At 62.1% G+C, this 24,206-nt stretch overlaps 1 protein-coding gene across 1 annotated transcript in view; it reads right to left on the bottom strand.

The window, feature by feature from the left end:
- The window catches only part of SDK2 (sidekick cell adhesion molecule 2), a 205,433-nt gene that overhangs the window by 14,459 nt on the left and 166,768 nt on the right, over positions 1 to 24,206 (bottom strand). The window contains exons 29-43 of the mRNA XM_081110258.1: positions 23,018 to 23,212; positions 22,328 to 22,529; positions 21,397 to 21,500; positions 20,887 to 20,957; positions 19,890 to 20,025; positions 18,451 to 18,507; positions 17,118 to 17,219; positions 16,882 to 16,997; positions 14,067 to 14,253; positions 11,524 to 11,661; positions 8,538 to 8,699; positions 5,758 to 5,883; positions 2,828 to 2,992; positions 1,158 to 1,298; positions 747 to 885 (exon numbers count right to left, since the gene is read on the bottom strand). Coding sequence (XP_080966384.1) covers positions 747 to 885; positions 1,158 to 1,298; positions 2,828 to 2,992; positions 5,758 to 5,883; positions 8,538 to 8,699; positions 11,524 to 11,661; positions 14,067 to 14,253; positions 16,882 to 16,997; positions 17,118 to 17,219; positions 18,451 to 18,507; positions 19,890 to 20,025; positions 20,887 to 20,957; positions 21,397 to 21,500; positions 22,328 to 22,529; positions 23,018 to 23,212 — 2,041 coding nt within the window. The remainder of the gene's footprint in view (positions 1 to 746; positions 886 to 1,157; positions 1,299 to 2,827; positions 2,993 to 5,757; positions 5,884 to 8,537; positions 8,700 to 11,523; positions 11,662 to 14,066; positions 14,254 to 16,881; positions 16,998 to 17,117; positions 17,220 to 18,450; positions 18,508 to 19,889; positions 20,026 to 20,886; positions 20,958 to 21,396; positions 21,501 to 22,327; positions 22,530 to 23,017; positions 23,213 to 24,206) is intronic.

The raw sequence follows: 24,206 nt of genomic DNA on the forward strand, positions 1-24,206 counted from the left end.
GCCTCGTTGGCCAGCACCCCGACCACCCCCCGCCACCGTCACCCCCCCCCCCACCCCCCTGAGGAACACACACATCGCCTCTTCCCTCCGGGACCAGACAGAGACGTTTTGTGAGCTGCCCCTGCCCTTGGCCACGGGCAGCCCCGCGGCCGCAGGAGTCGGTAGGAGGGCCTGGGGTTGGAGGGACGTGGGTGAGAGAGCTGGCGTGCTACTTAGATGCTGCCCTTGGGGGGCGATGCTGAGAGTGCGGACTAGGGGGGCGGGGGTGGGAGAAAGTGTTCTGCAATGACAGTGGCATCGGGAGGACCAGGGGAGACGTAGCTACACTCGGGGTGTCTTTCCTTTCCTGGGAGGGGGCAGGTGGGGCGTCCACGATCATGGGGAGCTCCTGGGGCCTCTCACTCAGGTGGGTCTGCCCAGCCTTGGCCGGGCCCGTCTCCCCTTGGGGGCAAGTGGGTACCTGGCTTCGGGCTGTGCCAGGAACGGCTGGCTGCAGATGGCAGTTATTGGCCTTCTGCTGTGATTGGCGGAAACCCTTGTCCCCACCTCCTTTGTCACCAGTGTGCCCTCGTCCGGGCTGTGGGCCCTGGGCCCTGCCTGTGCTGACCGTTCCACTCACCGGGGTGGAAGCCGTTTCTGGGACAGGGTGAGGCCGAGTGGGCACTGCCTGCTCTGTGGCCCTCCCCAGCCGGGCACTGCTGGCCCTCCACCCCCGTCCTCCCGTCCCCCACGCAGAGGGCCGCTACCTGGTGTACAGGCCGTTCTTCCGGCAGAAGGAGTTCTTGACGGAGAGGCGCCGGTTGTTGAGTTCCAGGGCAGGGAAACTGCTCTCATCCAAGCTCATCATCTCCCCATGGCCCAGGGCACCAGCCTTGCCACTGTTCCCTGGGGGGCAGGTTGGCATGGCTCGGTCACACCATCCCTTCACGCTGGGCAGCGTCCCCGCCCCCGCCTCCCTTCTCCCCACCTGGCCGGCTGCCCCCTCCGTCTCTTGCTAGAGCTGAAACCAGACTAGGAGATGGAGACTGGGTGGGAAGCCCAGGCTGCCCCACCTGTGGGAGCAGATGCACTTCCGGGAGAGACCTCCACCCACCGCTGCGAAAGGGAGGCGGACACGGGAAGGCCCAGCCCCGCCGGCAGGCTGGGTGCTGGCTCACCTGAGTCCGTCTTCTTGGCGTACTTCTTGCTCTGGCCCCGGATGATGAGCACGAAGACCAGGAGCAGGATGAAGATGAGGCCGACCAGGGCGACGACCACCAGGAACCACCACTCCTCGTAGAACGGGTTGGTTTTCTGGGCTGGAACACGGGTGGGGCATCAGGGCCAGGGTGCTCGGCCCCTCTTGCCTCCAAACCTCCCCTGTAGTGGGGTCCCTACGTCCTGCTCTCAGTCTATGGGTGGGGGGGCCTGTGCCCTCTGAAGGAGGTCAAGCCTACAAGGCTGGGAGGGGCAATCATCTCAAGTGCCAGCTCTGATCAGCTGGGTCCCTGGAGGCTGTTTTGAGACGAGTGCTGAGGTTGCTTCTGGACTCACGAGGAAACAGTGCCGGGATTGATTAGTGATGTCTGCTGGAGACACGGGCTGCAGTGGAGGAGGGATGGTGTGTTTGCTATTTTTCTTTTTTTATATAAAAATATTTTTTTTATTGATTTCAGAGAGGAAGGGAGAGGGAGAGAGAGATAGAAACATCAATGATGAGAGAGAATCATTGATCGGCTGCCTCCTGCACGCCTCACACTGGGGATCGAGCCTGCAACCCAGGCATGTGCCTCAACCGGGAATCAAACCATGACCTCCTGGTTCATAGGTCGAAGCTCAACCCCTGAGCCATGCCGGCCGGGCTCCTTTTGCTTTTCCATTGCCACCCATGGCCTACCGGGACAGGCAGGGCCAACCGTGCGTTGGAAAGGTGCTTGTCTGGCCTGTGCTGGGCCTGGGAGGGTCTGTCCCCAGGGTCAGTTGGGACGGAATCTTTTTCTGGTAGCAGAAAGCAGGGTGGTTGGGAGAGGACATGGGTGGATCTTTCAAATGCCTCTCCAGGGAGGGCTCCCCTTCTTTGAAGCCCCCAGTACTTGCTTTCTGTACCCGGCCCGTCTAATCCACGCTGCTGCCCGAGGCGGGGCTGGCTCCTATTTCAGCCCTCAAGCATTTATTTATTTCCCACGATCGGTGCTGTCAATATGGCAAGGGTGGGAGTAGGTGGGAGGAGGGAGGCAGCGGGGGTTGGAAACTCCCCCGGTGAGTAGAAACTCTGAGTGACATGTCTGCCCTGGGGGAAGCGGCCTTGGTATTAAGTGGTCAGTGCTTAGCTTTGGGGTCATGGGTTTTGGTCGTAGAGGCCCTTGTGAGCTGAGACACGCCGGACGGGAAGAACGGGGAGAGAAGGGATGATGGCAGGCCACCCCACCGGGGCCCTGCTCCATCAGGTGGTCCAGGCCTGTCTGTGTGTACTCTGTGGGCTGCTGACTGTCTGTTTGGGGCTCCGTTTCTATGGAGACACACAGTTTATGGCCTGGTGCCCTTGAATCTCCTGGCTGATGAGCTCAGGAAGCTCCCACGTTGGGCCCACTGATTCGTCCACAAGCCGGCTGGGCCCCCTGCCCAGGGCTTCGAAGTCCTTGAAAAGGAACCCACAGGAGCCATTGTCCGTCCCCAGTTTCTTCCGAAGCTGAACCCTGACTTGGGCCCTGGCCCAGGGCTCACTGCTTCGGGACACTGTGGGGACAGGGCATTTTGGGCCCCATCCCCGCGCTCCCAGGGCTCTGCTGCCTCCCCTCCTTCCCCACTGCCCAGCCCCTGCACCCCTCACCCACAGGCTGGTTGGTACCTGGCACCGACTGGGAGGGGCTGCTGGGGGTGCCGAAGCCGTAGTCGTTGACTGCAATGACCCGGAAGTCGTAGCTCACGCCTGGCTTCAGGATGTCCATGCTGAACGTGTAGGAGGTCACCTCCTTGGGGATGTCTTTGATGAGGATGTCCCATAGCCCCTCATCTGCAAGAGCGCAGAAGGGAGGCCCCCCGTGAGGGGAGGCCCCAGCCTACCTGTCGCTCCCTGAGAGCGGCCTGTCAGGTCACCTGTCAACTCCACTCCCCAGTGTGGGGGTGGGGGTGGGGGTGGGGTGGGGCGCGCACCCAGGAGGTCCTCAGGAGATGACAGATACTTGTGCAGTATCTGACACTTTTAGTCTATTTGTTAAGACGTCTATAAAACATTAAACATGTATAATATGCAGAACAGATTGCAACAAGCAACCTGATATCACCATCTTCTAGACCAGAGGTGGGCAAACTTTTTGACTCGAGGGCCACAATGGGTTCTTAAACTGGACCTGAGGGCCGGAACAAAAGCATGGATGGAGTGTTTGTGTGAACTAATATAAATTCAAAGGAAACATCATTACGTAAAAGGGTACGGTCTTTTTTTTTTTTTTTTTAGTTTTATTCATTTCAAATGGTCGGATCCGGCCCACGGGCTGTAGTTTGCCCACGGCTGTTCTAGACAAAGAGATGAGCCTTTTCAGCCCTTATAGGCAGAATTTTGCATATTACTCTTTTAAAAAATATATATTCTTATTGATTTCAGAGAGGAAGGGAGAGGGAGAGAGATACAGAAACATCAAGGATGAGAGAGAATTGATCGGCTGCCTCCTACCTGTCCTGCACTGGGATCCAGCCCACATCCTGGGCATGTGCCCTTGACCGGGATCAAACAGTGACCTCCTGTTCATGCTGACTGGGCCTGCATACACTTTTTCCATTGCATTGCAAAGTGCTCCTCAACACTGGCTGCCTCAGATGTCGTCATCTGGTGCCCCCTCCTGTACTTAACCAGGCCCCCATGTTCCTGGTCCCCACCCCTTTCAAAGCACACACAGCAGGGGCATCAGACAAGAAGAGGACTGTGTGTGAACAGCTGCAGAAGGGACTGGGGTGACCGTGAGGGTTTGGTCAAGTTGCCTGGATTTGATGGGACCCATCCTCAGGTCCCTCCATGCTGAGGAGCAGGGCTCAGAGGAGTATCAGGGACCAGAGAGGGCGGAAGGGATCCCCGTCTGTACTCCACCCATGCTGTCTCCAACTTTTGAGCTCTTGACTTCCCTCTCAGACCCCCAACCCCCACCTTCCGTCTTAACTATTAGCCCAAGATGAAGGCAATGGCTCTTCACCCTTTCCCACAGCCTGCCGTCCCCAGCACCAGCCCTCCGCCACGGCTCTGAGTCCTGACCCTTCTGGGGATCCTGGCTCGGTCCCTCCTCTTACCCTAGTCCTTGATCCCACCTGTGTGGACCAACTCACGGCCCCCCAACCCGGAACACCAGGCCCCACGCCAGGCCTCCCAGGAAACAGCGGAAAATCAACAGGCCGGAGTCCATTCTGGAGCCAACATTCCACAGCCTGGCACCCTGGCCGGCCAACTCGGGTGGAAAAATCAGGCTCGGGCCCTGGTTGGGAGAAGCACACGGCCGTCTCCAGGCCAACTCAGCAGCGGGCACTGGAGGGGTGGGGCGGGACCATCTGGAGTGGGGAGAGAGCCAGCCGTACGCACACCTTCCGGCTACAGGCTGGCTCTGAGCTGCTGTGTGTGTTAGCTGTTGGTGACTGTAATCATGCACCTAAGATTAGGGCAACGACGGGGTGGGAGCTGCCTCCTGGAACCCCTGAAATGAACTGCTGGTATTGAGATGACTAGGGCTCGCCTGCCCCAAGGAGCTAACATGTCCCCGGGATGCTCTGATGCCCCCTTAGAAGTGCCACCTCCTGCCATGCCCGGCTACTTTCCATTGTGCCTGCCACTTGCTGCTCCTGCAGGAGCAGCAGAGACTGCGTTTAGTGTCTCAGCTTCAGTGGCCTAATCACGGGTCCACGGAAGACCAGGAACACGCCTCCTGCTCTGCCGACTCTGGCTTCTCTGATGAACTCGGGAGCCTAGCAACGGGGGAGCTGGCAGTGGCTCCGCGGGTAAGGGGAGCCGGGAGGCGCAGGTGTCGCGGCGACTGTGAAACGGGAGCGTGCAGAGCAGCCCCTGCAGCGGCTCATCGGCCGCTCATCTGCTGATGGCTTGGGAAGTTCTTGTGATTCGATTTCAGGCTTGACAGGACAGGTTGGGGTGGTTACGGGAGCTGCCAAGCCAGTCCTGAGGGCCTTAAAGAGGCAGCTGGGTCTCGGGGGGACAGCCGACCTCCTTGGGGGGCGCTGGTCAGTGGGGCTGCCTGGAGGACATGGGTGTTTAACCTCTGTGAGCTCAACTCTTTGCTCCCCTGGGTTCTTTTATTTTTTTTTTAAATCTTCACCCGAGGATATTTTCCCATTGATTTTTAGAGAGAGTGGAAGAGAGAGGGAAACATCAGTGTGAGAGAAACACGAGCCCTGACCAGGGCCCAGCCTGGGGAGGAGCCTGCGACTGCAGTACGTGACCTTGACCGGAATCGAACCCGGGACCCTTTGTTCCGCAGGCTGACGCTCTATTCACCGAGCTAATCGGCTAGGGCTCCCCTGGCTTCTTGGACGACCCTCCACCTGAGTGGGTCCTCACTGGGCACTAGGTGCAGCTCTCTGGGGACTTCTGGGGTGTTCCTTAACTAAGGGTGCACCTCCCTGCTCCCCACTCCCACAGCTACCGATAGCTTCGCCTGGAGAAGCACAGGCGCCATCGCAGGTGCCGATGACAGGAGTGCACCAGGTGGAGGGACTCGGGAAGGAGGCAGGAAGTGAGACGGGGGCTCCACGGGGACAGCGGCTCAGCCAGGGCGGGCGTACCTGACGGCCTGGCCTCTAGGACGTAGCGGGTGACGGGCCCTTTGCCGGGGTCTCCGCTGGACCAGTGGATGGCGATGGCGGAGCTGTACCGCACGATGATGGGCACTCCAGGCGGTCCCGGGGCACCTGCAAACGGCACACGTGGGCCAGGGATGCAGGGCACCGACGGGCACCCTGCCTGCCTCCCGGTGCCCCAGCTGGAGGGGCTGGCCCGCAAAACCAGCCCTACCCGAGTCCCGGGAAACCCTGCAGGGTGAGGCCGGGGAGTGTGTCTAAGGCTTGCCCTGCTGATTCTTCTCTGTGTCTTACTCCCTCTTTCCCCCCAACTCCAAGTTTCAGGGCAGGAGAGGGACCTTGGGGTGATGCCAGAAAGGTCCCTGGAGCAGATTCAGGAGACCCGGGTGCCTAGCCCAACCCAGAACCATTAGATGGGTGGCTGATCAGTTTACATAGCCCTCCGGTGCCTCAGTTTCCCCACCTGTACAGCCTTTTGGAATGCAAGGCCTGAAGGGATGTGTCATGGGGCAGTGGAGGCGGGTAGGACAATGGCAGAGCGGGCCCATGATAGGGGGAGGTTGCTTTTGGGGGGCTGAGTGGGCCCCTGACATCCTCCCTCCTGGCGTATGAGAGCACTGTCTCCCACCGCCTGTCTGAAATCCTCCAGCGCAGCCGCACTGGCTGTAAGGCAGGGGGAGAGGAGGCGGGGCCGCAGGAGGACCTGGGCCCTGCTGCTTGGAGAGGGAGGAAAGCCGGGCTCCAGGGCCAGTTCTCCTGGTGAGGCAGGTGGTCAGGTAGAAGCCAGCCCGGGAGCCGGAGCAGCAGGCAGCTACCTCGGTAGTAAGAGGAGGGAGCCGGTTTTCTCCGCCATGGGTCCCGGGCCCCTTCTGTCTGGGGTGTCCTGCAGCACAGGCCAGTGCCTGTCCTCTGGCTCCCACTGTCCCCCTGGGCCCGACCCTGAGTGCTGTCACTCATTCGACGTGCAGCCCTGCCTGCTCAGAGCCGGGCACACAGTAGGTGCTTCCTATGTGCTGGTGGGGCCAGGGAGCCAGTGATGGGTGACGGGCTGCTGAGCGAGGGCAGGTGGCCCTGGTGGATGCGAGTCCAGCTTCGGATGGAAGATCCCTGGGCCCAGGAGCTGGCGGGCTGGACCGGAGGCCAGGGACTCAGTGACAGAGCTGGGCAGCCCAATGCCCGCCCGCGCCCAGTCCCCACCCATGACCTTGAGGACCGCGTTTCCTTCCTTCCCTCATGCGTGTCCTGCCCGCAGAGTGACAGCCCCAGGGAGGTGTGCAGGGTGGGGCGGGGCTTTTAGGACCCTGAGTTCTCGCTCAGGGCTGAGAGACGGAGCTGTCAGTCATCTCTTGGACCACTGTCTGGCTTGGGGGAAGGGGAGGGAGGAGCATGGGAGCTGCTTTTCCTCCCTGCAGACCCTCTTCACTCACACCTGCAGGAGGCATCTTGGCTCTTCCTTAACCCCCCTCACCCCCCGCCCTGTACTTCCTGTCCCCTGGCCTGCCCCCAGGCCTCAGGTTAGAACAGTCTGTCCAGATGGGCATCTCCTGTCCCCATGCCACTGCTCGGCTGACAGCTCTCTTCCTGCTTTTGTTTCCCAGGAAAGCGGGCTCAGGTGAGAGGCCCACAGGGAGGGGCAGAGGCAGGGCAGAGGGGGGCCGGTGGCTCCAGGCGGCTCTCCCTGCAGCCCTGCGGCCTTGTTCCCATGGAGCCTGAGCCACACAGCTTCTCTGCAGAGCCAGGGGCAGGAAGGGAAGGTGTCCAGAAAGAGAAAGCGAAGGGCAGCCGGAAGCAGCTGGGAGGGCAAACCCATCCCGCAGGTGAGCGGAGGGGCAGGCGGCCTCTTGGGGCCCAGCTCACCTTCCAGAGGCCGGGCTAAGCCAGGCGCTGGTGCAAGGAGGCCTGATCCATGGGGCAGGGGGGTGGGAGGAGGGGAGGGCAGGGGGAGGGATTTCAGGAAAAGTGTGGGATGGGCTGTGCTCTCTCTCAGGAAGGGAGGGAAGAGAGTGGCCTGGGAGGCAGGTGGCTTTTGTGTTCAGGAGGGGACATTCTGCAGGGGTGACAGGGACTTTGGAGAGCTAAGCCCCAACCACCGTGGGTCCTAAGACATCCCCGCAGCCCAAGGACGACCTCAAGAGGTGTCACAAGACCCAAACCAAGCCACGCTTTCCTCTCTGGCCCCTGGCGCTCCCCTCCCTGCCCCTCCCGTCCTGCCTCAGGTGGGTGCACTGCTGTGCCGCTCCTTTCTTCCCCTCCCCCCAACCTTGCCAGCCTGTCACCTCTGTCCAGGAAGGAGGCAGCCGGCAGGTGCTCCCGCCTTTAGCTCAGTCAGAGTCGCCTTCCTGCCTCCCCCACCCCCACAATCAGTGGTTCTCACAGCGGGTGCCGAAGAGACCCCCTCGGTCTTGCTCAAATGCACATTCCCAAGCAGATGCTCAGAGATGCCGATTTCCTGGGGCCCAGGAACCTGCACTTATCAAAAGGACCCCAGGGGTTCTGACCTCAGCGGCACCCTGAGACACTTCTGATGTTATGGGTGACCCGACAGCCCAGCCACCTTCTCCCTCACCTCCATCAACGCACTGCACAGGCCCACGCTGTGCTCTCGAGGTGCGGTGTGTCTGCCTGTGTCTGCTGTCCCCTGGCCCGGGAGCTCCGCCGGGGACCCCATCTTGCTCTGCCCGGTGTCTGGACACCCCTTCCCGTGTGGGGGGCCGAATGCCGTGTGTGGAGGGCGGCAGGTTCCAGGCCCGCCGACGCTCCCCTACCTTCGCCCGGGCCCGTGGTGACGTTGGCCTCGATCTCGGGCCCGTAGGTGAAGGTCTTGGCTCTGATGCGGAACCGGTAGGTCATGCCCTCCGCCAGGTCCTTCACCTTCAGCCACAGGGGGCTGTTCCCCTTCACGTCCACCGTCACGATCTTGCTGACTCCTGGGGGGAAAGCGGAGGATGTGGGCACTGCGGGGCCGGCGGGGGACTGGGGGCGGGGGCAGCAGGCACTGCCAGGGCTAAAGCCCCTTGGCACGAGGCCAGGCTGGCACCCTCGGGCACACAGCAGTGTCTCCCAGACTGATTCTCAGGCCACAGTCCTCCAGGCTGTGCTTAGGAGAAAGGGCCCCACGGCTGAACCGGCTTCAGAAAGGCTACACACTGCCTGCCTCCGAAATGCCCACAGGTCCTTTTGCATCTGGAGGGAAAAGCAACGCGCCATCCTGTTTAACTCAACGCTTGTGCCCCAATACATTTTCTAGCCCATTTTTGTTCCCCTCGTCACATCCTGGCAAACTCCAACTCCAAGGACCATCTTTCAGGAAGTGCTTCTGTGAAGACAGCGTAGCCCAGAGTTGGAGGGAACACACCTGCAGCCAGCTGAGGACAACCTGAGCCCCAACAGCCAGGAAAACCTGAGCCCCTACAGCCAGGACAACCTGAGCCCCTACAGCCAGGACAACCTGAGCCCCAACAGCCAGGACAACCTGAGCCCCTACAGCCAGGACAACCTGAGCCCCTACAGCCAGGACAACCTGAGCCCCTACAGCCAGGACAACCTGAGCCCCTACAGCCAGGACAACCTGAGCCCCTACAGCCAGGACAACCTGAGCCCCTAGAGCCAGGACAGCCTGAGCCCCTACAGCCTGGACAACCTGAGCCCCTACAGCCAGGATAACCTGAGCCCCTACAGCCAGGACAACTTCAGCATAGCCTGGGCTTCTAATGACAGAGAGAGCTGGGAGCTCACACCAGGGTCCCCCTGTCACTGCACCCCAAACTGTGGCAATTAGAGGGGAGGCATGGATGGTTTTCAGGAGGTGAGAGTTGGCGCTCTGTGTTGCACAGATCCAAACCACCCCCCACCCTCCACCCTGCCAGTTGAGCTGGCAAAGGTTAAACATCCATGTCCTCCAGGCAACCCCACTGGCCAGCACCCCGTCAGGAGACCACTGTCCCCCAAGAGCCAGGACTGGCTTTCAGCTCCCATGTCCACTGAGCACACGGTCACTGCTGGGAGACTGGCTCTGCAGCCTGCGGGCTGCGCTCAGACCCCAGCACTGGCCCCAGGGGCCTTGTGCATGTCCCCTAGCGTCCGTGTGTCCTTCTGCTGAGTGAGGGCATCGGTCGCATCTAAGGCTGGATGTTATGAGGCTAAAGAAAAACAGCAGCGCACCTGCTAGGTCACATGGTAGGTTCCCGATCTACGCATTGAATAAATAAAGTGCTGAGTGACAGACGGGGGGCGCTCAAGAGGTGCTTCCTGCAGGAATGAGGAGATCTGGGGGTGACGTGGGGATACGCCCAGGATTGGAGCAGCAGCTCTGGGTACCTGCTCCTTGGCCTTTCTGAGCAAACCCCTCATCGGCATGGACCTGGGTTTTCCCCGAGGAAAGGGGTCCTGGGTGCTCAGGCGGCCTGCTGACCTGAGCCCAGGGCCGAGGCACCCAATAGGGGTGCAGACGCCGCGCCGGCCAGACTGGGTGTCGCCTAGCCGCACGCAGGGCTGCAGGATCCTATCAGCTGGGCCATCACGGGGCAGACGGGAATATGGGAGGGCGCGGGGACGTGGGGTCCAGACCCTGCTGGACAGAGGGACCAAAGGCAAAGCCCTCACGCCTCTCAAGGGCAGGCCGGGTGGAGGCCACCGTGACGAGCGCGCGCCTGTCCCATCCCCCTGCGTCCCCTCCCCGTGACCTCTGTCCTCTCCTTCCTGCCCTTGGGAGAGATGGCCCCTTTCCCGGGCCTGCACCTGACCAGGCCTCCCGGGGCTGGCTCCCCTGCTGGCCCAGCACACAGTGCCACTCTGCAGACAGGAGGCTGCTGGCACGCAGGCAGTGGCGGCGCAGACTGAGGGCCATTGTTCCCCGGCTGACCCAGAACTGCTGGCCAGGTTCAGTTGTCGGGGAGGGGTGGGAGGGAGGGGTAAGCCCAAGGTGGTCACCTCTGGCCACCAGGGTGCCAGCTGGTAGGCCAGCCACATCCCCAAGGTCTGGCTGGGCTCCGGAACTGGACGCAGGCCGCTGGGAGCCCAGTTTCCTTCCCGCCTCTCTAAGCCACTAGCTGTGCTTCTGGGCTAACCCCCCCGGGGGGCCCGGGAATGGGCCAGGGTCCCAGCCGGGGCCTGGAGGGTGGGGCAGGGGCTACAGAGAGGCTCTGAAGACAGCCCAGGGTCAGAGGGAGAACTCTGAGGTCAGGGTTCATGATCAGAGGCTCACAGAGGGAGCGGGGTGCAATGCCCCCCAAACTTGTGCATCCTTCTGGGGAGAGGCTCTCGTCTTTCATCAGATTCTCCAAGCGGCTCCTGACTCCACGGAAGGCAGAGAAAGCTGAACCCAGAGAAAGGCTGGATCTAAATTCTGGGGGGCATGCCTGGGCCAGGACCATGAGGCACCCCCACCCCCGCCATCTTCACGGGCGGACAGAGGCCTGTCTAGCTTGGGATGCTGTGTCTCTCCCAGGTGTCCCTTCTCCCCCCTGCCTCCCTCCATGCCCCCCCTCCCCCCCGCCCCCCCCGCCGACTGCCATCGACTTTCAGACAAGAAGAGATTGAAAACTTTGACCTGGGAGTAAGGAGACCTGGGCCGCTCCTCAGCCTCACCCCAACTTGTTTCACCTCAGAATTCCCCTTCCCTTGTCCCAGCCTGTTTTCTATTTAGAAGCTGGGAGGTGCTGGCCACATGGACTGCAGTGACGGCGAGGGGACCCCGGCTGGGAGAGAGTCGCCTCGAGGTGGGTGTAAGGCACGCGCTGGGGGCCCACTCACCGTCCACGGGGGTGCAGGGCTCGTACACCAGCCGGTAGCCCTCCAGGACGCCGTTGGGGAACTGCGGGGCCTCCCAGGACACGTTCACCGAGGTGGTGGTCAGCTCGCTGAACTTGACCGAGCTGGGGGCACTGGGGGCTGCGGGGGAGACAGCATAGGGATGTTTCCCTCCTCCCCCCGACTTTCAAAGCCCCATTCAGCTCCCAGGCGCCAGCAGGGGTGGGGGCCGGGAGGCAGAAGAGAGCAGGGCTCTGACAGGACGGGGCAGGAGGGGTCGCCAGGGGTCACGGGACCCCCCTCCTCTCCCTGCATCTCAACACTCGCTCTCCAACCTCAGACTCCAAGAATTCTTTGCCTAAAGTTAGAGAACTCGGGTTCCTCCTGCTAAGGGGCCCCTAGCCCTGGCTCAGAGCCCAGGCCCAGCCTGGGTCCTGCCCCAGGGTCTCTGCGGGGCCAGGCCGTGTCCTGGTTTTGTGGGGGCATCTCTCTCAGCTTCCCCGGGAGAGGGCAGGGGGTGCCTGGGCCTCAGAGCATCGGGCGGGCACTGAACCAGATGGCAGAGCCGCCGTTTCTCTCGTCCCCAGGGCCGGGGCTTGACGCCCAGAGACCACGCTGTCACTCGCAGCCAGAGCCAGGGACAGCCAAGCCCCTTGGAAGAGCCGCCTTTCTGGCCTGAGGGCCCAGGAGCAACCCAACACCATGGGGGTGGGTGCTCCGGGGGCGGACGGGAAGGAAGCCTCCATGGGTAGCATCCCGTGCTGGCTCCAGCGGGATGGCCCGGCTATTATTGTCAGGGCCACCCCCACGGAGCCGGAGCTGACCCCGACCCCGCTTCCGCCCGGCTCCGTCCAGCCCGGGACAGGCCGCGCCAGCGAGCAGCCTTTGAAGGAGGCAGGCGAGCTCAGGGGCCCTTCCGGCCTCCGCTCGGCTGGGGGGACGAGGGACAGAACACGGCGTCCTGCTGTGTCTGTGACACGGCTTCCAGGCTCCCGGGGGCTCACACCCGGCTGACGACACCGACAGAGAATGGTCAGGACAGGCGGGCAGACAGACACACAGATTCTCAGAGCCCGAGGAGGGACGGGGTTTTCCCGGAGCCAGGCTCATCCCCAAAGAAGAGAAAAGGCCGCTTACAGAATGGGAGGCAGCCGGTCGGGAGACACTCAGGGAGTCAGGACGAAAGGCGGGGTGCAAACCCGCAAGGACAGAACTCCGTGACAGGCCAAGGCGGGGGCCTGGCGATGGCTCGGGACAGCTCAGACACCCCGTCTCCAGCCTCTAATGCCCCTCATCCGGCGGGGGACCCTGGGAGGCATCCTGACCAGGCCACCCTTGTTCACCATAGCGTAGGGGCACCCCTGCCCTGCCCATCCCCAGGGCTTCCGAAGGCTCAGGTGCAATCTGCCTGAGAAGTGACTGGACAGTGTGCAGAGGGCGGATCTGCCCCTGTGGCAGCAGGACCCCTACCTCGTCCTCCCCCCGGCCTCCCTGCCTCCATCCTCTCCCCACAGCAGTCTGTCTTTTGAACAGCGGTCAGAGGGATCTTTCAAAAACACCATCTATCCCGGCCTGCGTGGCTCAGTGGTTGAGCGTCAACCTACGAACCAGGAAGTCACGGTTCGGTTCCCAGTCAGGGTACATGCCCAAGTTGCAACTCGATCCGCAGTGTGGGGTGTGCAGGAGGCAGCAGATCAATGATTCTCTCTCATCATTGACGTTTTTCTCTCTAACTCCCTCTCCCTTCCTCTCTGAAATCAATACAAATATACAAAAAATAAAAATAAAAACACAAACCAGGTCCTGTTGCGCAGCCGCTTAAACCTGCCAGCGGCTTTCGTCACACTCAGATCATGCCGACTTCCTCCCCCGGCCGCCGGACCCTCCAGAACAGGCCCCGTGTTCTCGCCAGCCACCTGGCTTCCTCTCGGTCCCTCTGATCCCCTCCAGCCTCCAGACCTCGGCACCGCTATCCCCTCCGGCCGGAACCCCCTCCTCCGGCACCTCCCCCGGCCTCTTCTCCCTCCTGTCAGCTCAGATGTCACCCCTCAGGGACGCCTCTGCAGGCAAACCTGCCCACAGCCACCTGTCCGTCCCCTGCCTCTGTCCTCCGTCCCGGCACAGCCACCAGAGGTTAATGCACCTCTGTGCGGTGTGTGATCTGTCTCCGTCCGCGGGGTGGGGGGCTGTGGTCCCAGCACCTGGCACGTGTAGGTGGGAACAGGCAGGGAGAAGTGGGCTGGCTGGGCCTGGACTGGCCATGGGCAAGGCGGGCTACAAGGGCAAGTGGGGGGGGGCAGGGGCGGGGATGGGGCGGTCTGGGGGCTCTCCCCAAAGCTGTTTGGAGAAAACTTCTCTTCTGAGCATCCCATGTTGGCCACTTTGGGGGCTGTGGAGGGCATCCCAGGGGCCTGGGTACCCAGCCCAGATGTCTCAGGGGGTGGCAGCAGATGGCTGCCTCCACTCCTCATGAGCCCAGCGGCCACGGCCAGAAGGTCCCTCCTCCACCCCCCAGGGCGACTCCTCCCCCTCGGAGGTCTCCCCACCTGCTTGCTGGGTCTGGCCCCGGGTGGGGGTGCTCCGAGGCCCTTCCCCCGCGGCGTTGAAGGCCGCCACGCTGACCATGTAGGTGGTGAAGCCGGTCAGGTTCTTGAGCTTCACGCCGTTCTCAGCCAGGAAGAGCGTCTTCACCCGCTCGGTGAGGTTCTGGCGCTGGGCCTCCCAGAAATAAATCTGCGGACACAGACGATGGGGCGGGAAGGGGATGGACAACCCGGGTCTCAGGACACCCGGTCTCAGGACACCTGCACTCGAGCCGTCCACACACCTGGACGGGAGGTGTGAGTGACCCAGGAAATAGTGTGGAGGCATGTAAGAGCATAGCAACCCTTCCAGAACCTTCCTTTTCTAACGCTACAGTTTCTTCTTGTCTGGGAACCCCACGAGGGTACAGGCCTGCTGTGTGTTTACGGTGGTGCCGGCAGGACCTGCCATGGAAGGTAAGCGCAGCGGAGGGTGCACCCCAACCAAGAATGGGGTGCAAGGACCAGGAGGTCGTATCACCTGGGTGCTGGGTAGGATGCAGGGTGTGTTGACACGTCCCACGGGCACCCTGCAGTTTGCAATGCCAGCTGCAGAAGCTGGCGGGGCTGGAGCTGCCTGACCCTCAGTGCACCATTTACTAAGGCGCTGACTGCTGGTGAGGCGCCCCCGAGAGCTCCCAGCGCCGCTCCGAGTGGAGGATTAGCGGGCCTTTGTCGCCACCTCCTGGCAGAAGCGGTTTCTGAGGCTACGGGCCTAATTTCTCCGCTGGCCGGGAGGAAGCTAATCAAAGTGGGCAAGAGCTCACCAAAGCGCCCCCGCCTGGCGTGTGTGAATGCCCGCGCCAGCTGGAAGCTCCATCATCCAACTGCTCGCTAACGCATGTCGCTCCTCCTGCCCTCACACCCCACATTCACTGCGTCAGCACGGTTTGCCGGCTCTACCCTTCACCTGGGACCGGGGAGCAAACCTTGCCGCCACGCTACCGCCCCATCTTAGCTCAGCCGCCACGAGGTCTCACACGTGATGTGCCTGCTCCCTTCAGACAACTCTTCGCACTGCAGCCAGCACAGCCCTTTACAGACCCAAGTCACCCAGCCCCTCCTTTTGCCCCAAACCTTCCCTGCCTGTCACCTCGTTCAGAGTGAGGGCTGTGCGCCCCGGTCCCTGCCCAGGCCCACGTCCCGTCATGCCGCTCCCCACGCCCTCTGCGACACACAGGGCTGTGTGCTGGCCCACACGCCAAGCAGCCTCTGACCCCAGGACCCTTGCTCTTCCCTGTTCTCTTCCTGGAATGCTCCTCTTCCAGGTCCATGTGATTCATGCCCTGCTATCCTTCGTTTTTCCTCAAGGGTCAGCTTCCCGCTAAGTCCCCCCCTAACAAACCTACTCACACGTTCGCACCCCCCCTCGGCCTCTCTCCCCTTAACCTGCTTGTTTTACTGCCACCTGGAGCTGCCACTTGTTTTGAACGTTGCCCGTCTCCTTCCCCTACGGTTTACCTTCACGTGGACCGAGAACACGGCTGGGCACAAAGTAACTGCTCAGTAAGCAGGCGTCACCGAAGGACAGTCGCTGCAGGGACGGGCCTGTCTGTGCACACGGCACAGCTCGGCCTGACCCTGATGCAGTCCGTCTCAGCTGTGCTCACAGCGTGTGACCCCGGCACACGGTTCATGGCAGTGGATGTGGCTGCTCATCCACGTCTGGGAGGTGGAAATTCCATTTCCCCGGTTAACATCCGTGGCTATGAGGTTTCCCCGAGCACGCAGATGTCTGCGGGGGGGGGGGGGGGGTGGGGGGGGGCATACGGAGTCTGCGCACCCACGCGCTTCCTGGTGTGCACATTAACCGGAGACTTCACACCTCGACCGCCTGGTGGCTGCCACACTTCGCAGGCCCCGCCCGGCTCCTTCCTCCTCCCCGGGAGGCATATGCTCAGGCGGGCGCGATAGTGAGTGTTCCCAGCTGGCACTCCCCGGCAAGGACTCCAGGGGTGTCATCGTCCTTAGCGCTTCCTTGGCAAGATGTCTTTCCTCCTCTCTCCCACCTCCTTCGCCCCAGATGGAAAGAGACGCCTACTCCGGATTCTGTCTTAAACCAGGGCCCCCGGCACTAACCAGCCCCGTGATGGGGTGAGCCCTGCGCCTTTTCGGAGACTCGATTTCTGCCTGTGCCGTGAGGGCTGAGCCAGGTGACCACGGGGCCCCTCGTGGCCCTCACACGCCACACCTGTCATTGCCTGGGCCATTCTCTGGAATGGCTCCAGCTCCTCTGGTGGCTGTGTGCTCAGCCCCTGGTGGAGTGGCGGCCAGCACACCTGGGGTCTGATTCCCTGCCACCTGCTGTTTTTGTGACCTGGCCGGGCCCCCGGAACTGGGCCTCAGTGTCTCATCTATACAATGGGCACACACATGGATCATCTCCCAGCTTCCCAGGGCTTTCAAGAGGATGAAGGAGTCCTCAAGGGCTCCGTGACTTGTGGGGACTAATGGACTCCTGCCCTAACAGTGACATCAGTACACATTTAGAAATAGTTTTTAAATAGAGATTTGGACAGTGGCCAGCCAATCAAGCATCAGTGTAATGAGGGTTGGCCAAATAGCCGCTTTGCATGGATCTGATGTTGGCGCTGGGGGGCTGGGAGGCGAGGCCTGAGTTCCTGTGTCCCAGGACGTGCACAGGCGGGGGTACTTTTGTCCCAGCTGCACGATAATCCTGTGGGCTGTGTACGAACAGCAGGTGTAGGCCTGGGGGCCTCTTCCACCACCGACTGTGGGTCACCCCCAACCCCCAGCCTGGCCTTTGGAGCGCCCGTACCTTGTAGCCCTGGATGTCTCCGTTCTGGCTCTCCAGCGGGGGAGGCTCCCACGTCACGTCCAGCTGTGTGGCCGTGGGGCCGTGGACGGCCACGTTGCGGGGCGCCATCGTGGGCACTGGAGGGCATGAGGGGAGGTGAGTGTGCGGAGCCGGTGACTCCCGGGAGGAGAAGGAGGCGGGCTGGGCCTCATGGGGGCAGGAAAGGCGGGCGGGGGCCCCGGGGCAGCGGCACTCACCTGCCTCCCCGACGAAGACCTCCTGCGGGGCACTCAGGGGCCCCTCGCCCACGGCGTTGTACACGGTCATGCGGATCTCGTAGCGCCGGTGCCTGTTCAGGTCTGTGGTGGGCGAGAGGGGGGAGGGAGGGACACTCAGAGGTCACGGTCCTGCAGGGGACGGAGCCATGGAGGGTGGGGCTGTGGGGGAGGCTGGATGGTGCGCCCTGTGATGCTAGTCCCTGAGTGGAGACTCAGGAAAGAGCAGGGAAGAGGAGGCCTGGGACCTGGACCCAGGGGATGCTGGCTGGCTTCCTGGCCCAGGGGGACCCTAGGGCACATGGTTGAGACTGAAAGGGGCACTGGTCATGGTTGTGTCGAGACACTGGTGAGAACCAAGGCTGCCCCGGGCACACTGGGTCAGGGGTCACTCCTTCCCTGCCTGTCCTGGGTCAGAGGTCACTCCCCTGCCTGTCCTGGGTCAGAGGTCACTCCCCTGCCTGTCCTGGCCACACCGGGTCACCGGTCAATCCTGCTCCACATGGCAGATGCTAGAAGTTTCCAGCACCAGCTCCTGACAGGGGCTCAGCCCTAAGGGAAGGGGCTTATTGGACGTGAACTCTGGGCTAAGAAAGCCTGCGTTTTTCCCCGGGTTTGGGGCACCTGGACAGTGGCTGGGAGAGAAGCAGGAAATGGGCTCTGACATCCTGGTTGGGGACGCTGTCCCTGCCGGGGGGGCGGCTGACTCCCCATCTCCCTTTCTGGGTGCACATTCTCCTTTCTGGAATGGGAGTGGGGAGCGGGCCGTGCAGCCACCGGTTGAGGAAGGAAGGAGAGGGACAGTTCAGTCCTACAGAGTGGGGGTCCCTTGTCCAAGGCCCCGGGACTTCGGGGAACCACAGCTGGGACTTGAGAAACAGGCCATGCGCAGGCAGCAAGGTTTCCTGGTCCCTGGAGGGGGGCGGGGGGCCCTGCTCCCTCCACAGCTGGGTCTGGGCCGGAAGACAGAGCCCAGCTACAGGTGCCTTTGCTGGGCCAGCTGGGGCGGCGGTGACATGGACACCGGTGTGGCCAACCAGCCGAGCCAACAGCTCCCATGGTGGCCCCACCGTCCCCCAGCCCAGCACACAGACCAGAGCTGGCTGCTTTTCCGTGCCGCACCCCACGGACAGAGGCCTGGGGGCCCTGCGTCTCGGTGTGTTGTGGGAAATTTGCACGTGCGAAGGGTGGTCCCGTTCTTGCAGTAGCCCGAGGTGGGCGCCCCACTCGCCTGCGGCCAGGCGTCCTCAGAGGCCCCGCTCCCCATCCCTGCGGAGGGCGCGGGCCCCAGACGGAGCGGCCATGCAAGACTTACTGTCCAGCTCGTACTGCGTGAGGCTGGGCCGGCTCAGGTTCCGCATGGAGAACAAAGCTACCGGGTGGGAGGCGGAGGGAGGGGCCGGAGGGAGACAGCAGACAGGAGGTTAGTACACACACCCCTCCACGAAGACCCCAATGAGGGCGGCCGGACGGAGAGAGGGGAGGGGTTCCTGAGGCTGAGCTAGGCGCCAGTGCCGCCCTGCCCGGTGTGCGCTGGTCTGAGGCCACGGGGTACCCTGAGCCCCCGGGGCCCAGCATCCCTGGGGACATGCTGGGGGAACCCTCTCGCCCCAGCTCATTCCCTGGCCTCCGCTCCTGCAAACCACCATCAAGCAGTGGTTGTGAATTTCCTCACATGAACCGGGAACTATTTCCTACCAGGAAACATGACTATGAATCACGGGCAATAGAAAAACCGCAAGCAAAATAGACAAACAACGCAGGCCCGGGGTCTGCCCCTCCCGAGGTTTTCTATTAAGACGCCGGAGCTGCGCGGTCCATCACTGCGCTGTCTGCGAATCCTCGCTTGGAGACAAGGCCGGAAAGGCTCAGGGGAATTACGGGAGGAAAATTCATAGCGGAGAGGATCTTAAACGGCTCTGCCCGTCCTGCTAGCCTCTGGTTTGGTGAATGGTCCCACCTCCCACCTGGGCACCCAAATCCTCTGGACTCCTCCCTCTCCCACCTGTCCCTGTCCCTGTCCCTGACCTGAGTCCGTCATGGAGCCCACGGCACGTCATCTCCGATACCGGCCCTCAGTCCCATCCTGAGCCCGCCACCCTGGTCCCAACCGCACGCTCTTGCCCAGGTTCCTGCATTAGCCTCCTACTGGCCGCCCTGCCTCTGGACCCCATCGCCAGCCATCATGCCACCAACGCCACCCTCCTCACCCCCAAATGCAACAGGCCATTCCCCCGTGACTCTCCCTGGGATGTCCCTCTTCCCTAGAGGCAGGCTGGGTTCTGAGGACCCCAGAGCAGAACAGTGACCTCCCTGAACCCGGAGGGGGCCAGGCTGCTACCCTTGGGCGGTGACCAGGCTCGGCTTTTGGTCCTCCTCCCCCACCTCAGGCCCTTTGCACATGCTGGGCTCTCCCTGTCCCGTTGGACTGGTTGCCATGGAATCCTCCATCAGTGTCCGTCCCCCTGGGAAGCCTTTTCCAACACTGGCCTAGACTCTCCGGGGCTACGTCCTCCCCAGCCTTGGAGCTCTGAGAGGGCAGGGAACCTGTCTGTTTTGTCCACGGTGTCCAGGGCACAGAGAAGGTGCTCAATAAAGACTTGCTCAGTGACCGAAGGGGACAGGGGTGAGAGGCACACACGGGGGTGGATGGCAGCGTTTCGGGTTAGAGAGATTCCAGGAAGCTGAGAGCTTTAGGCAGATGAGCCTGTGCCCCCCTGCCCCCCGCCCCCCCAGTCCCGCAACGTCACTCACAGGTCAGCTCTGTCCACCTGGCCCCCGGGTTGTTGATGCCACGAAGCGTGAAGCCCCTCAGACCCTCGTACAGCAGCTCGCGGTACCGGATCCGGAAGCCCAGGAGGATGCCATTGATCTTGTCCTCGGCTGGTGGCTGCAGGGAAGGGAGTGGGGAATGGAGAGGGGCCGGGACCATGCAGCTCACCCTCCTCCACTCTGCTCTGCCCTCCCTCCCCGGCTCAGAGCAGATACTGAGTCTCAACCAGGAAAAGGAGTCAAAATGACCGAGCCTTTTTAATTCACAAGGCATTTCCAAAACGGCTATTTCATCCTCGCAGCAGGCCCTACGAGGAAAGGAAGGGCAGGGATCACCGTGCCATCCCATCTAACGGAGCAGAAAGGCAGGCTCAGAGAGGTTCAGGAACTTGCCCACGGTCACACAGCATCACTGGGGCCCAGCCTGACCTGGATCTTCTCAGAGAGCTGGACCTTGCCTAGGAGCTGCCTGACATGGTCACTAGCTACCCTCAGCCTCTGGTCCCTCTGCCTGGAGTTTCCCGAGCGCCCAGTCCTCTCCAGCTCTGAGGCCAGAACAAGGGCAGATGTACCCCCACCCCCTTTTCGCCTCCCTCCCTGCACCTCAATTGTGTCTCCTTTGCTTTCTGCTCTCGTCCACAGCTGAGTAGCACAAGCTTCGGGAGACGGTGAAAGCTACTTTTTATGACACCTCTCTTAAAAATCCTGCTGAAACCACTCAGCCCTTTATTTGATCCTTAATTGCATCCCTAGCGGCTGCTGGTACCTCCCTGCCCCTTCACCACCATGGCCCCATCTGCTCGTTTCTCCGTTTCTCCGGGCTCCCAGCTGCTTAGGTCACGGTCATTTGAGGAATGTAGCCCTGGGCTGGGGGAGGGCTCGGGGTCCTGCCCTGTTTTCTCTTTAAGAACTTTCCCTTCAGGGGGGCAGCAGGTGGGCTGAGGTTGGTGCCTGGCCCCTCCCTGCTGCTGGGCCTCACCTGCCATCGGATCAGCACGGAGGTGGTGGTGTGGGGTGTCACCGAGACGATGCTGGGCGCTTCGTCGGGGGCTGGGGAGAGAGGCAGAGAGGCGAGCTTTGGGGGCTGGCACTGAGGCCCCCTGGGAGGACAGTGAACTGTGGGCAGCTCCGCCTCAGGTCACCCACCACCCCAACTTCTGCAGAGCAAAGGGCCAGGGTGAAGGGAGAGGGGGCGGGGACCGTGACCACCGCCCCAGAGCCCAGTGCCCCTCCCTCTCTGTGCAGAAAGCCACAGGCCTGCCCTGCCCCTGAGGCCCCCACTCCCATTCACCGGTTTACGGGGTTGGCCACCAGCTTGAGAGATATCAGAGAAGACATGCACTAGGAGCCAGGCTGGCTGTGGGTGCTGAGCCCAAGGCCGAGGCCCCCTCTGGCCCAGCAGGTCCCCCCCGCCCTCCAAGAGGTCACCTAGTGCTCAGGAGGTACCCAGTGGACCAAGAGAAAGACACCCAAGGGTGGGGGCACTGACCGGCCTGCAGGGTGGTCAGTGGTTCCGACTCCTCACTGAACTCACTGTCCCCGATGTCATTGGTCGCCTTCACTCGGAACTTGTAGGACGTGAAGGGCTTGAGCCTGTAGGGGAATCGGGCTCAGTGAACGGAGGTTCCCTAATTGCCTTGCTTCGTCATCTCTGCTTGGGGCAAGGGGCAGGGTTGTCGATCCATTGCACAGATGGGAACATTGAGGCTCAGAAAGCAGGTCTGTTACATGGGACAAACAGGGGCCTGGCCCTGAGCTCTCAGGCTGGTCCCTAGACCATGCCAGCTTGGGGTGCGTCCACACCTTCAGCTCCATTATAAGCCATAGGTCCCCAGGAGGGATGGTCCCCAGGGGGGATGGCCCCCAGGAGGAACCATCTGCATATTTCTTGCCTCGAAGGAGGAACACAGCAACTCCCCCTCCAGGAACTGCCACCCCTTTCCCGAATTCAGTAAATTTAGGAAGGGCCGCAGCTCTCAAGAGTTAACCACACTTCATCTCTATCAGCCTCACTTCCTCTCCAGGCAAACGGCTTCCTTTTTGATTTACTGGGAGGAAAGTATCGCTCAAAACTCCCGGTCACGACAACTGGAGCATAAAAAATACGACCCACTAGGAATGCTATTGAAGCCAGAGTGGCGGAGAGGAGTGAAGCTCCCTATTAAAGATGAGGCTGGAGGAGCTGCCTGGCTGGGAGAAACCGCTAATGAAGGATGGAGCGCGCTTCGCTGCGGGGCTTCTAGGCTCCAGAAACGGATAATGAAGAGGCCGCTGTAACAGGCCCCAGAGAGAGGAGGGCGGTCGGGCCAGAGCTGCGGGGCTGAGTGTGCTGGAGAGAGGTCCGGGGGCGGAGGGAGCCCCTCGGGGCTCTGCACGGTCGTCCAGGCCGGAGGCGCGGGGCGGAGATGCTGGAGACTCACCTGTCCACCACGCAGGCCGAGGCGTTGTGGCTCACGGAGGCCGAGTGCAGCGCCCACCTGCCGCTGGGCAGCTCGCGGGTCTGGACGGAGTAGTAGCGCACAGGGGACAGCCCGTCGCTGCCTGGCTCCCAGGACAGCAGCACGCTGCGCGCCTTCACGTCCTCCTGCCGCACCACGGGCTTGCTGGGGGGCTGCGGGCGGTCTGCGGGCCGGAGGATCAACTTCTCAAGTGGGGAAAGGTGGTGCTCTGGGCTCAGGCCTGCCCTCCTGCCCCACCCGACAGCCAGCACCTGTGCGGCTCCTGGCCAGTGGCAGCTGGGGCAGAGCAGGCCCCTTGCAGGGGAACTCCCAGCCCAGCCCTGGATTCTGAGAGAGCTATTCAGAGTCATCCCTGACGGCCTTGCCTCGCCATCTCTGCTCGGGGCAGGGGTGCTGATCCATTGCACAGATGGGAACATCAAGGCTCAGAAAGAAGGTCTGTTACATGGGACCAACAGGGGCCAGGCCTTGGGGGTCCTGAGCTCTCTTAGGCAGTCAGGCACGTGAGCCCACTTTCCATCCCAGGCCAGGGCAAGGTGACCCTCGCCAGCTGAGCCCAGCCGCCCATGGGGAGAGGGTCTGAACACCTGGGTGGGTGGGGGTGGGCCCTCAGCTGCCCTTCAGGCCTCCCCAGCCCCAGTGGGCAGTCACCTCTCTTCTCGGTGGTCACCACCAGGGCCTCGGCGGCCTCGCCCCAGCCCTTGCGGGTCTGGGCGGTGATGCGGAACAGGTAGACCGACTCGGGCTTGAGGCCGGTGGCCGTGTACTGGCGGGCGCTGGGTGCCAGCACTTCCACGGAGGCTGTGTTGGCGGTGGTGGCGTTGAGCCGGTGTGTGATCTGGTAAGCTGGGGGGGAGGTGGGGGGGAGGGGGAGAAGGAAGGACATGGGCTGAGCTAAGAAGCAGGACACACGGCCCCCCAGATCCCTGAGAAAGGGTCATTCCTTCCTCGGCCACCCCAGCGTCTGCAGGGGGACCACCTTGGCTGTGGTCCGTCTGTGTGAAGCCCCCTTGGTCACTCTTGTGTCCTCAGCTGCCTGTGGGGAGTGTGCCAGCAGGGGAGGGGCATGGACAGGGGCTCTGTCCACAGTGTCTGTACCCACTTAACAGCCTCAGGTGAGGAAAGGGAGGCTCAGAGAGGCCAGGCCACCGGCTAGGAAGTGACTGAGCTGCAATTCCAACCCAGGTCATTCCAAGTCCAGTGCACCTGCCTTTCCCTGTCTCCAGTCTGCCTTCTGAGGCCCTGATGAATCTGATCTGCACGCCCCCCCACCCCGCTGGGGGCGGGGGTTAGCTCCTGTGAGCATGGCTTTGCTGAGCCAGCCAGGGCACCCCAACCTGGTCATACATGGGAACAGTGGCTGAGGTTTACCAGATGGCCCTTCACTGGGGCCCTGGGACTCTTGGGGGAACAAAGTTAACCGGTGAGTGAGCCCTGACCTTGACCTTGCCCTCCAGCTGCTACTCTTTTTTAAAAAAATATATTTTATTGATTTTTTTACAGAGAGGAAGGGAGAAGGATAGAGAGTCAGAAACATCGGCGAGAGAGAAACATCAATCAGCTGTCTCTTGAACGCCCCCTACTGGGGATGTGCCCGCAACCCAGGTACATGCCCTTGACCGGAATCAAACCCGGGACCCTTCAGTCCGCAGGCCGACGCTCTATCCACTGAGCCACACCAGCCAGGGCTCCAGCTGCTAATCTTACAGACAGCTTTCTGGTGGGAGAAACATGATCCAGACCTGTTCTTGAGGGGATGAGATGGGGGCACCTCCTGGCTGGTTTTCCTCCCGCCAACACCGGATGTGCCTCCGTTACGCCTTATGCCTCCTCCTTCCTG

The sequence above is a fragment of the Myotis nattereri genome, assembly GCF_964212035.1.
Source record: "Myotis nattereri genome assembly, chromosome: 16".
NCBI lineage: Eukaryota > Metazoa > Chordata > Mammalia > Chiroptera > Vespertilionidae > Myotis > Myotis nattereri.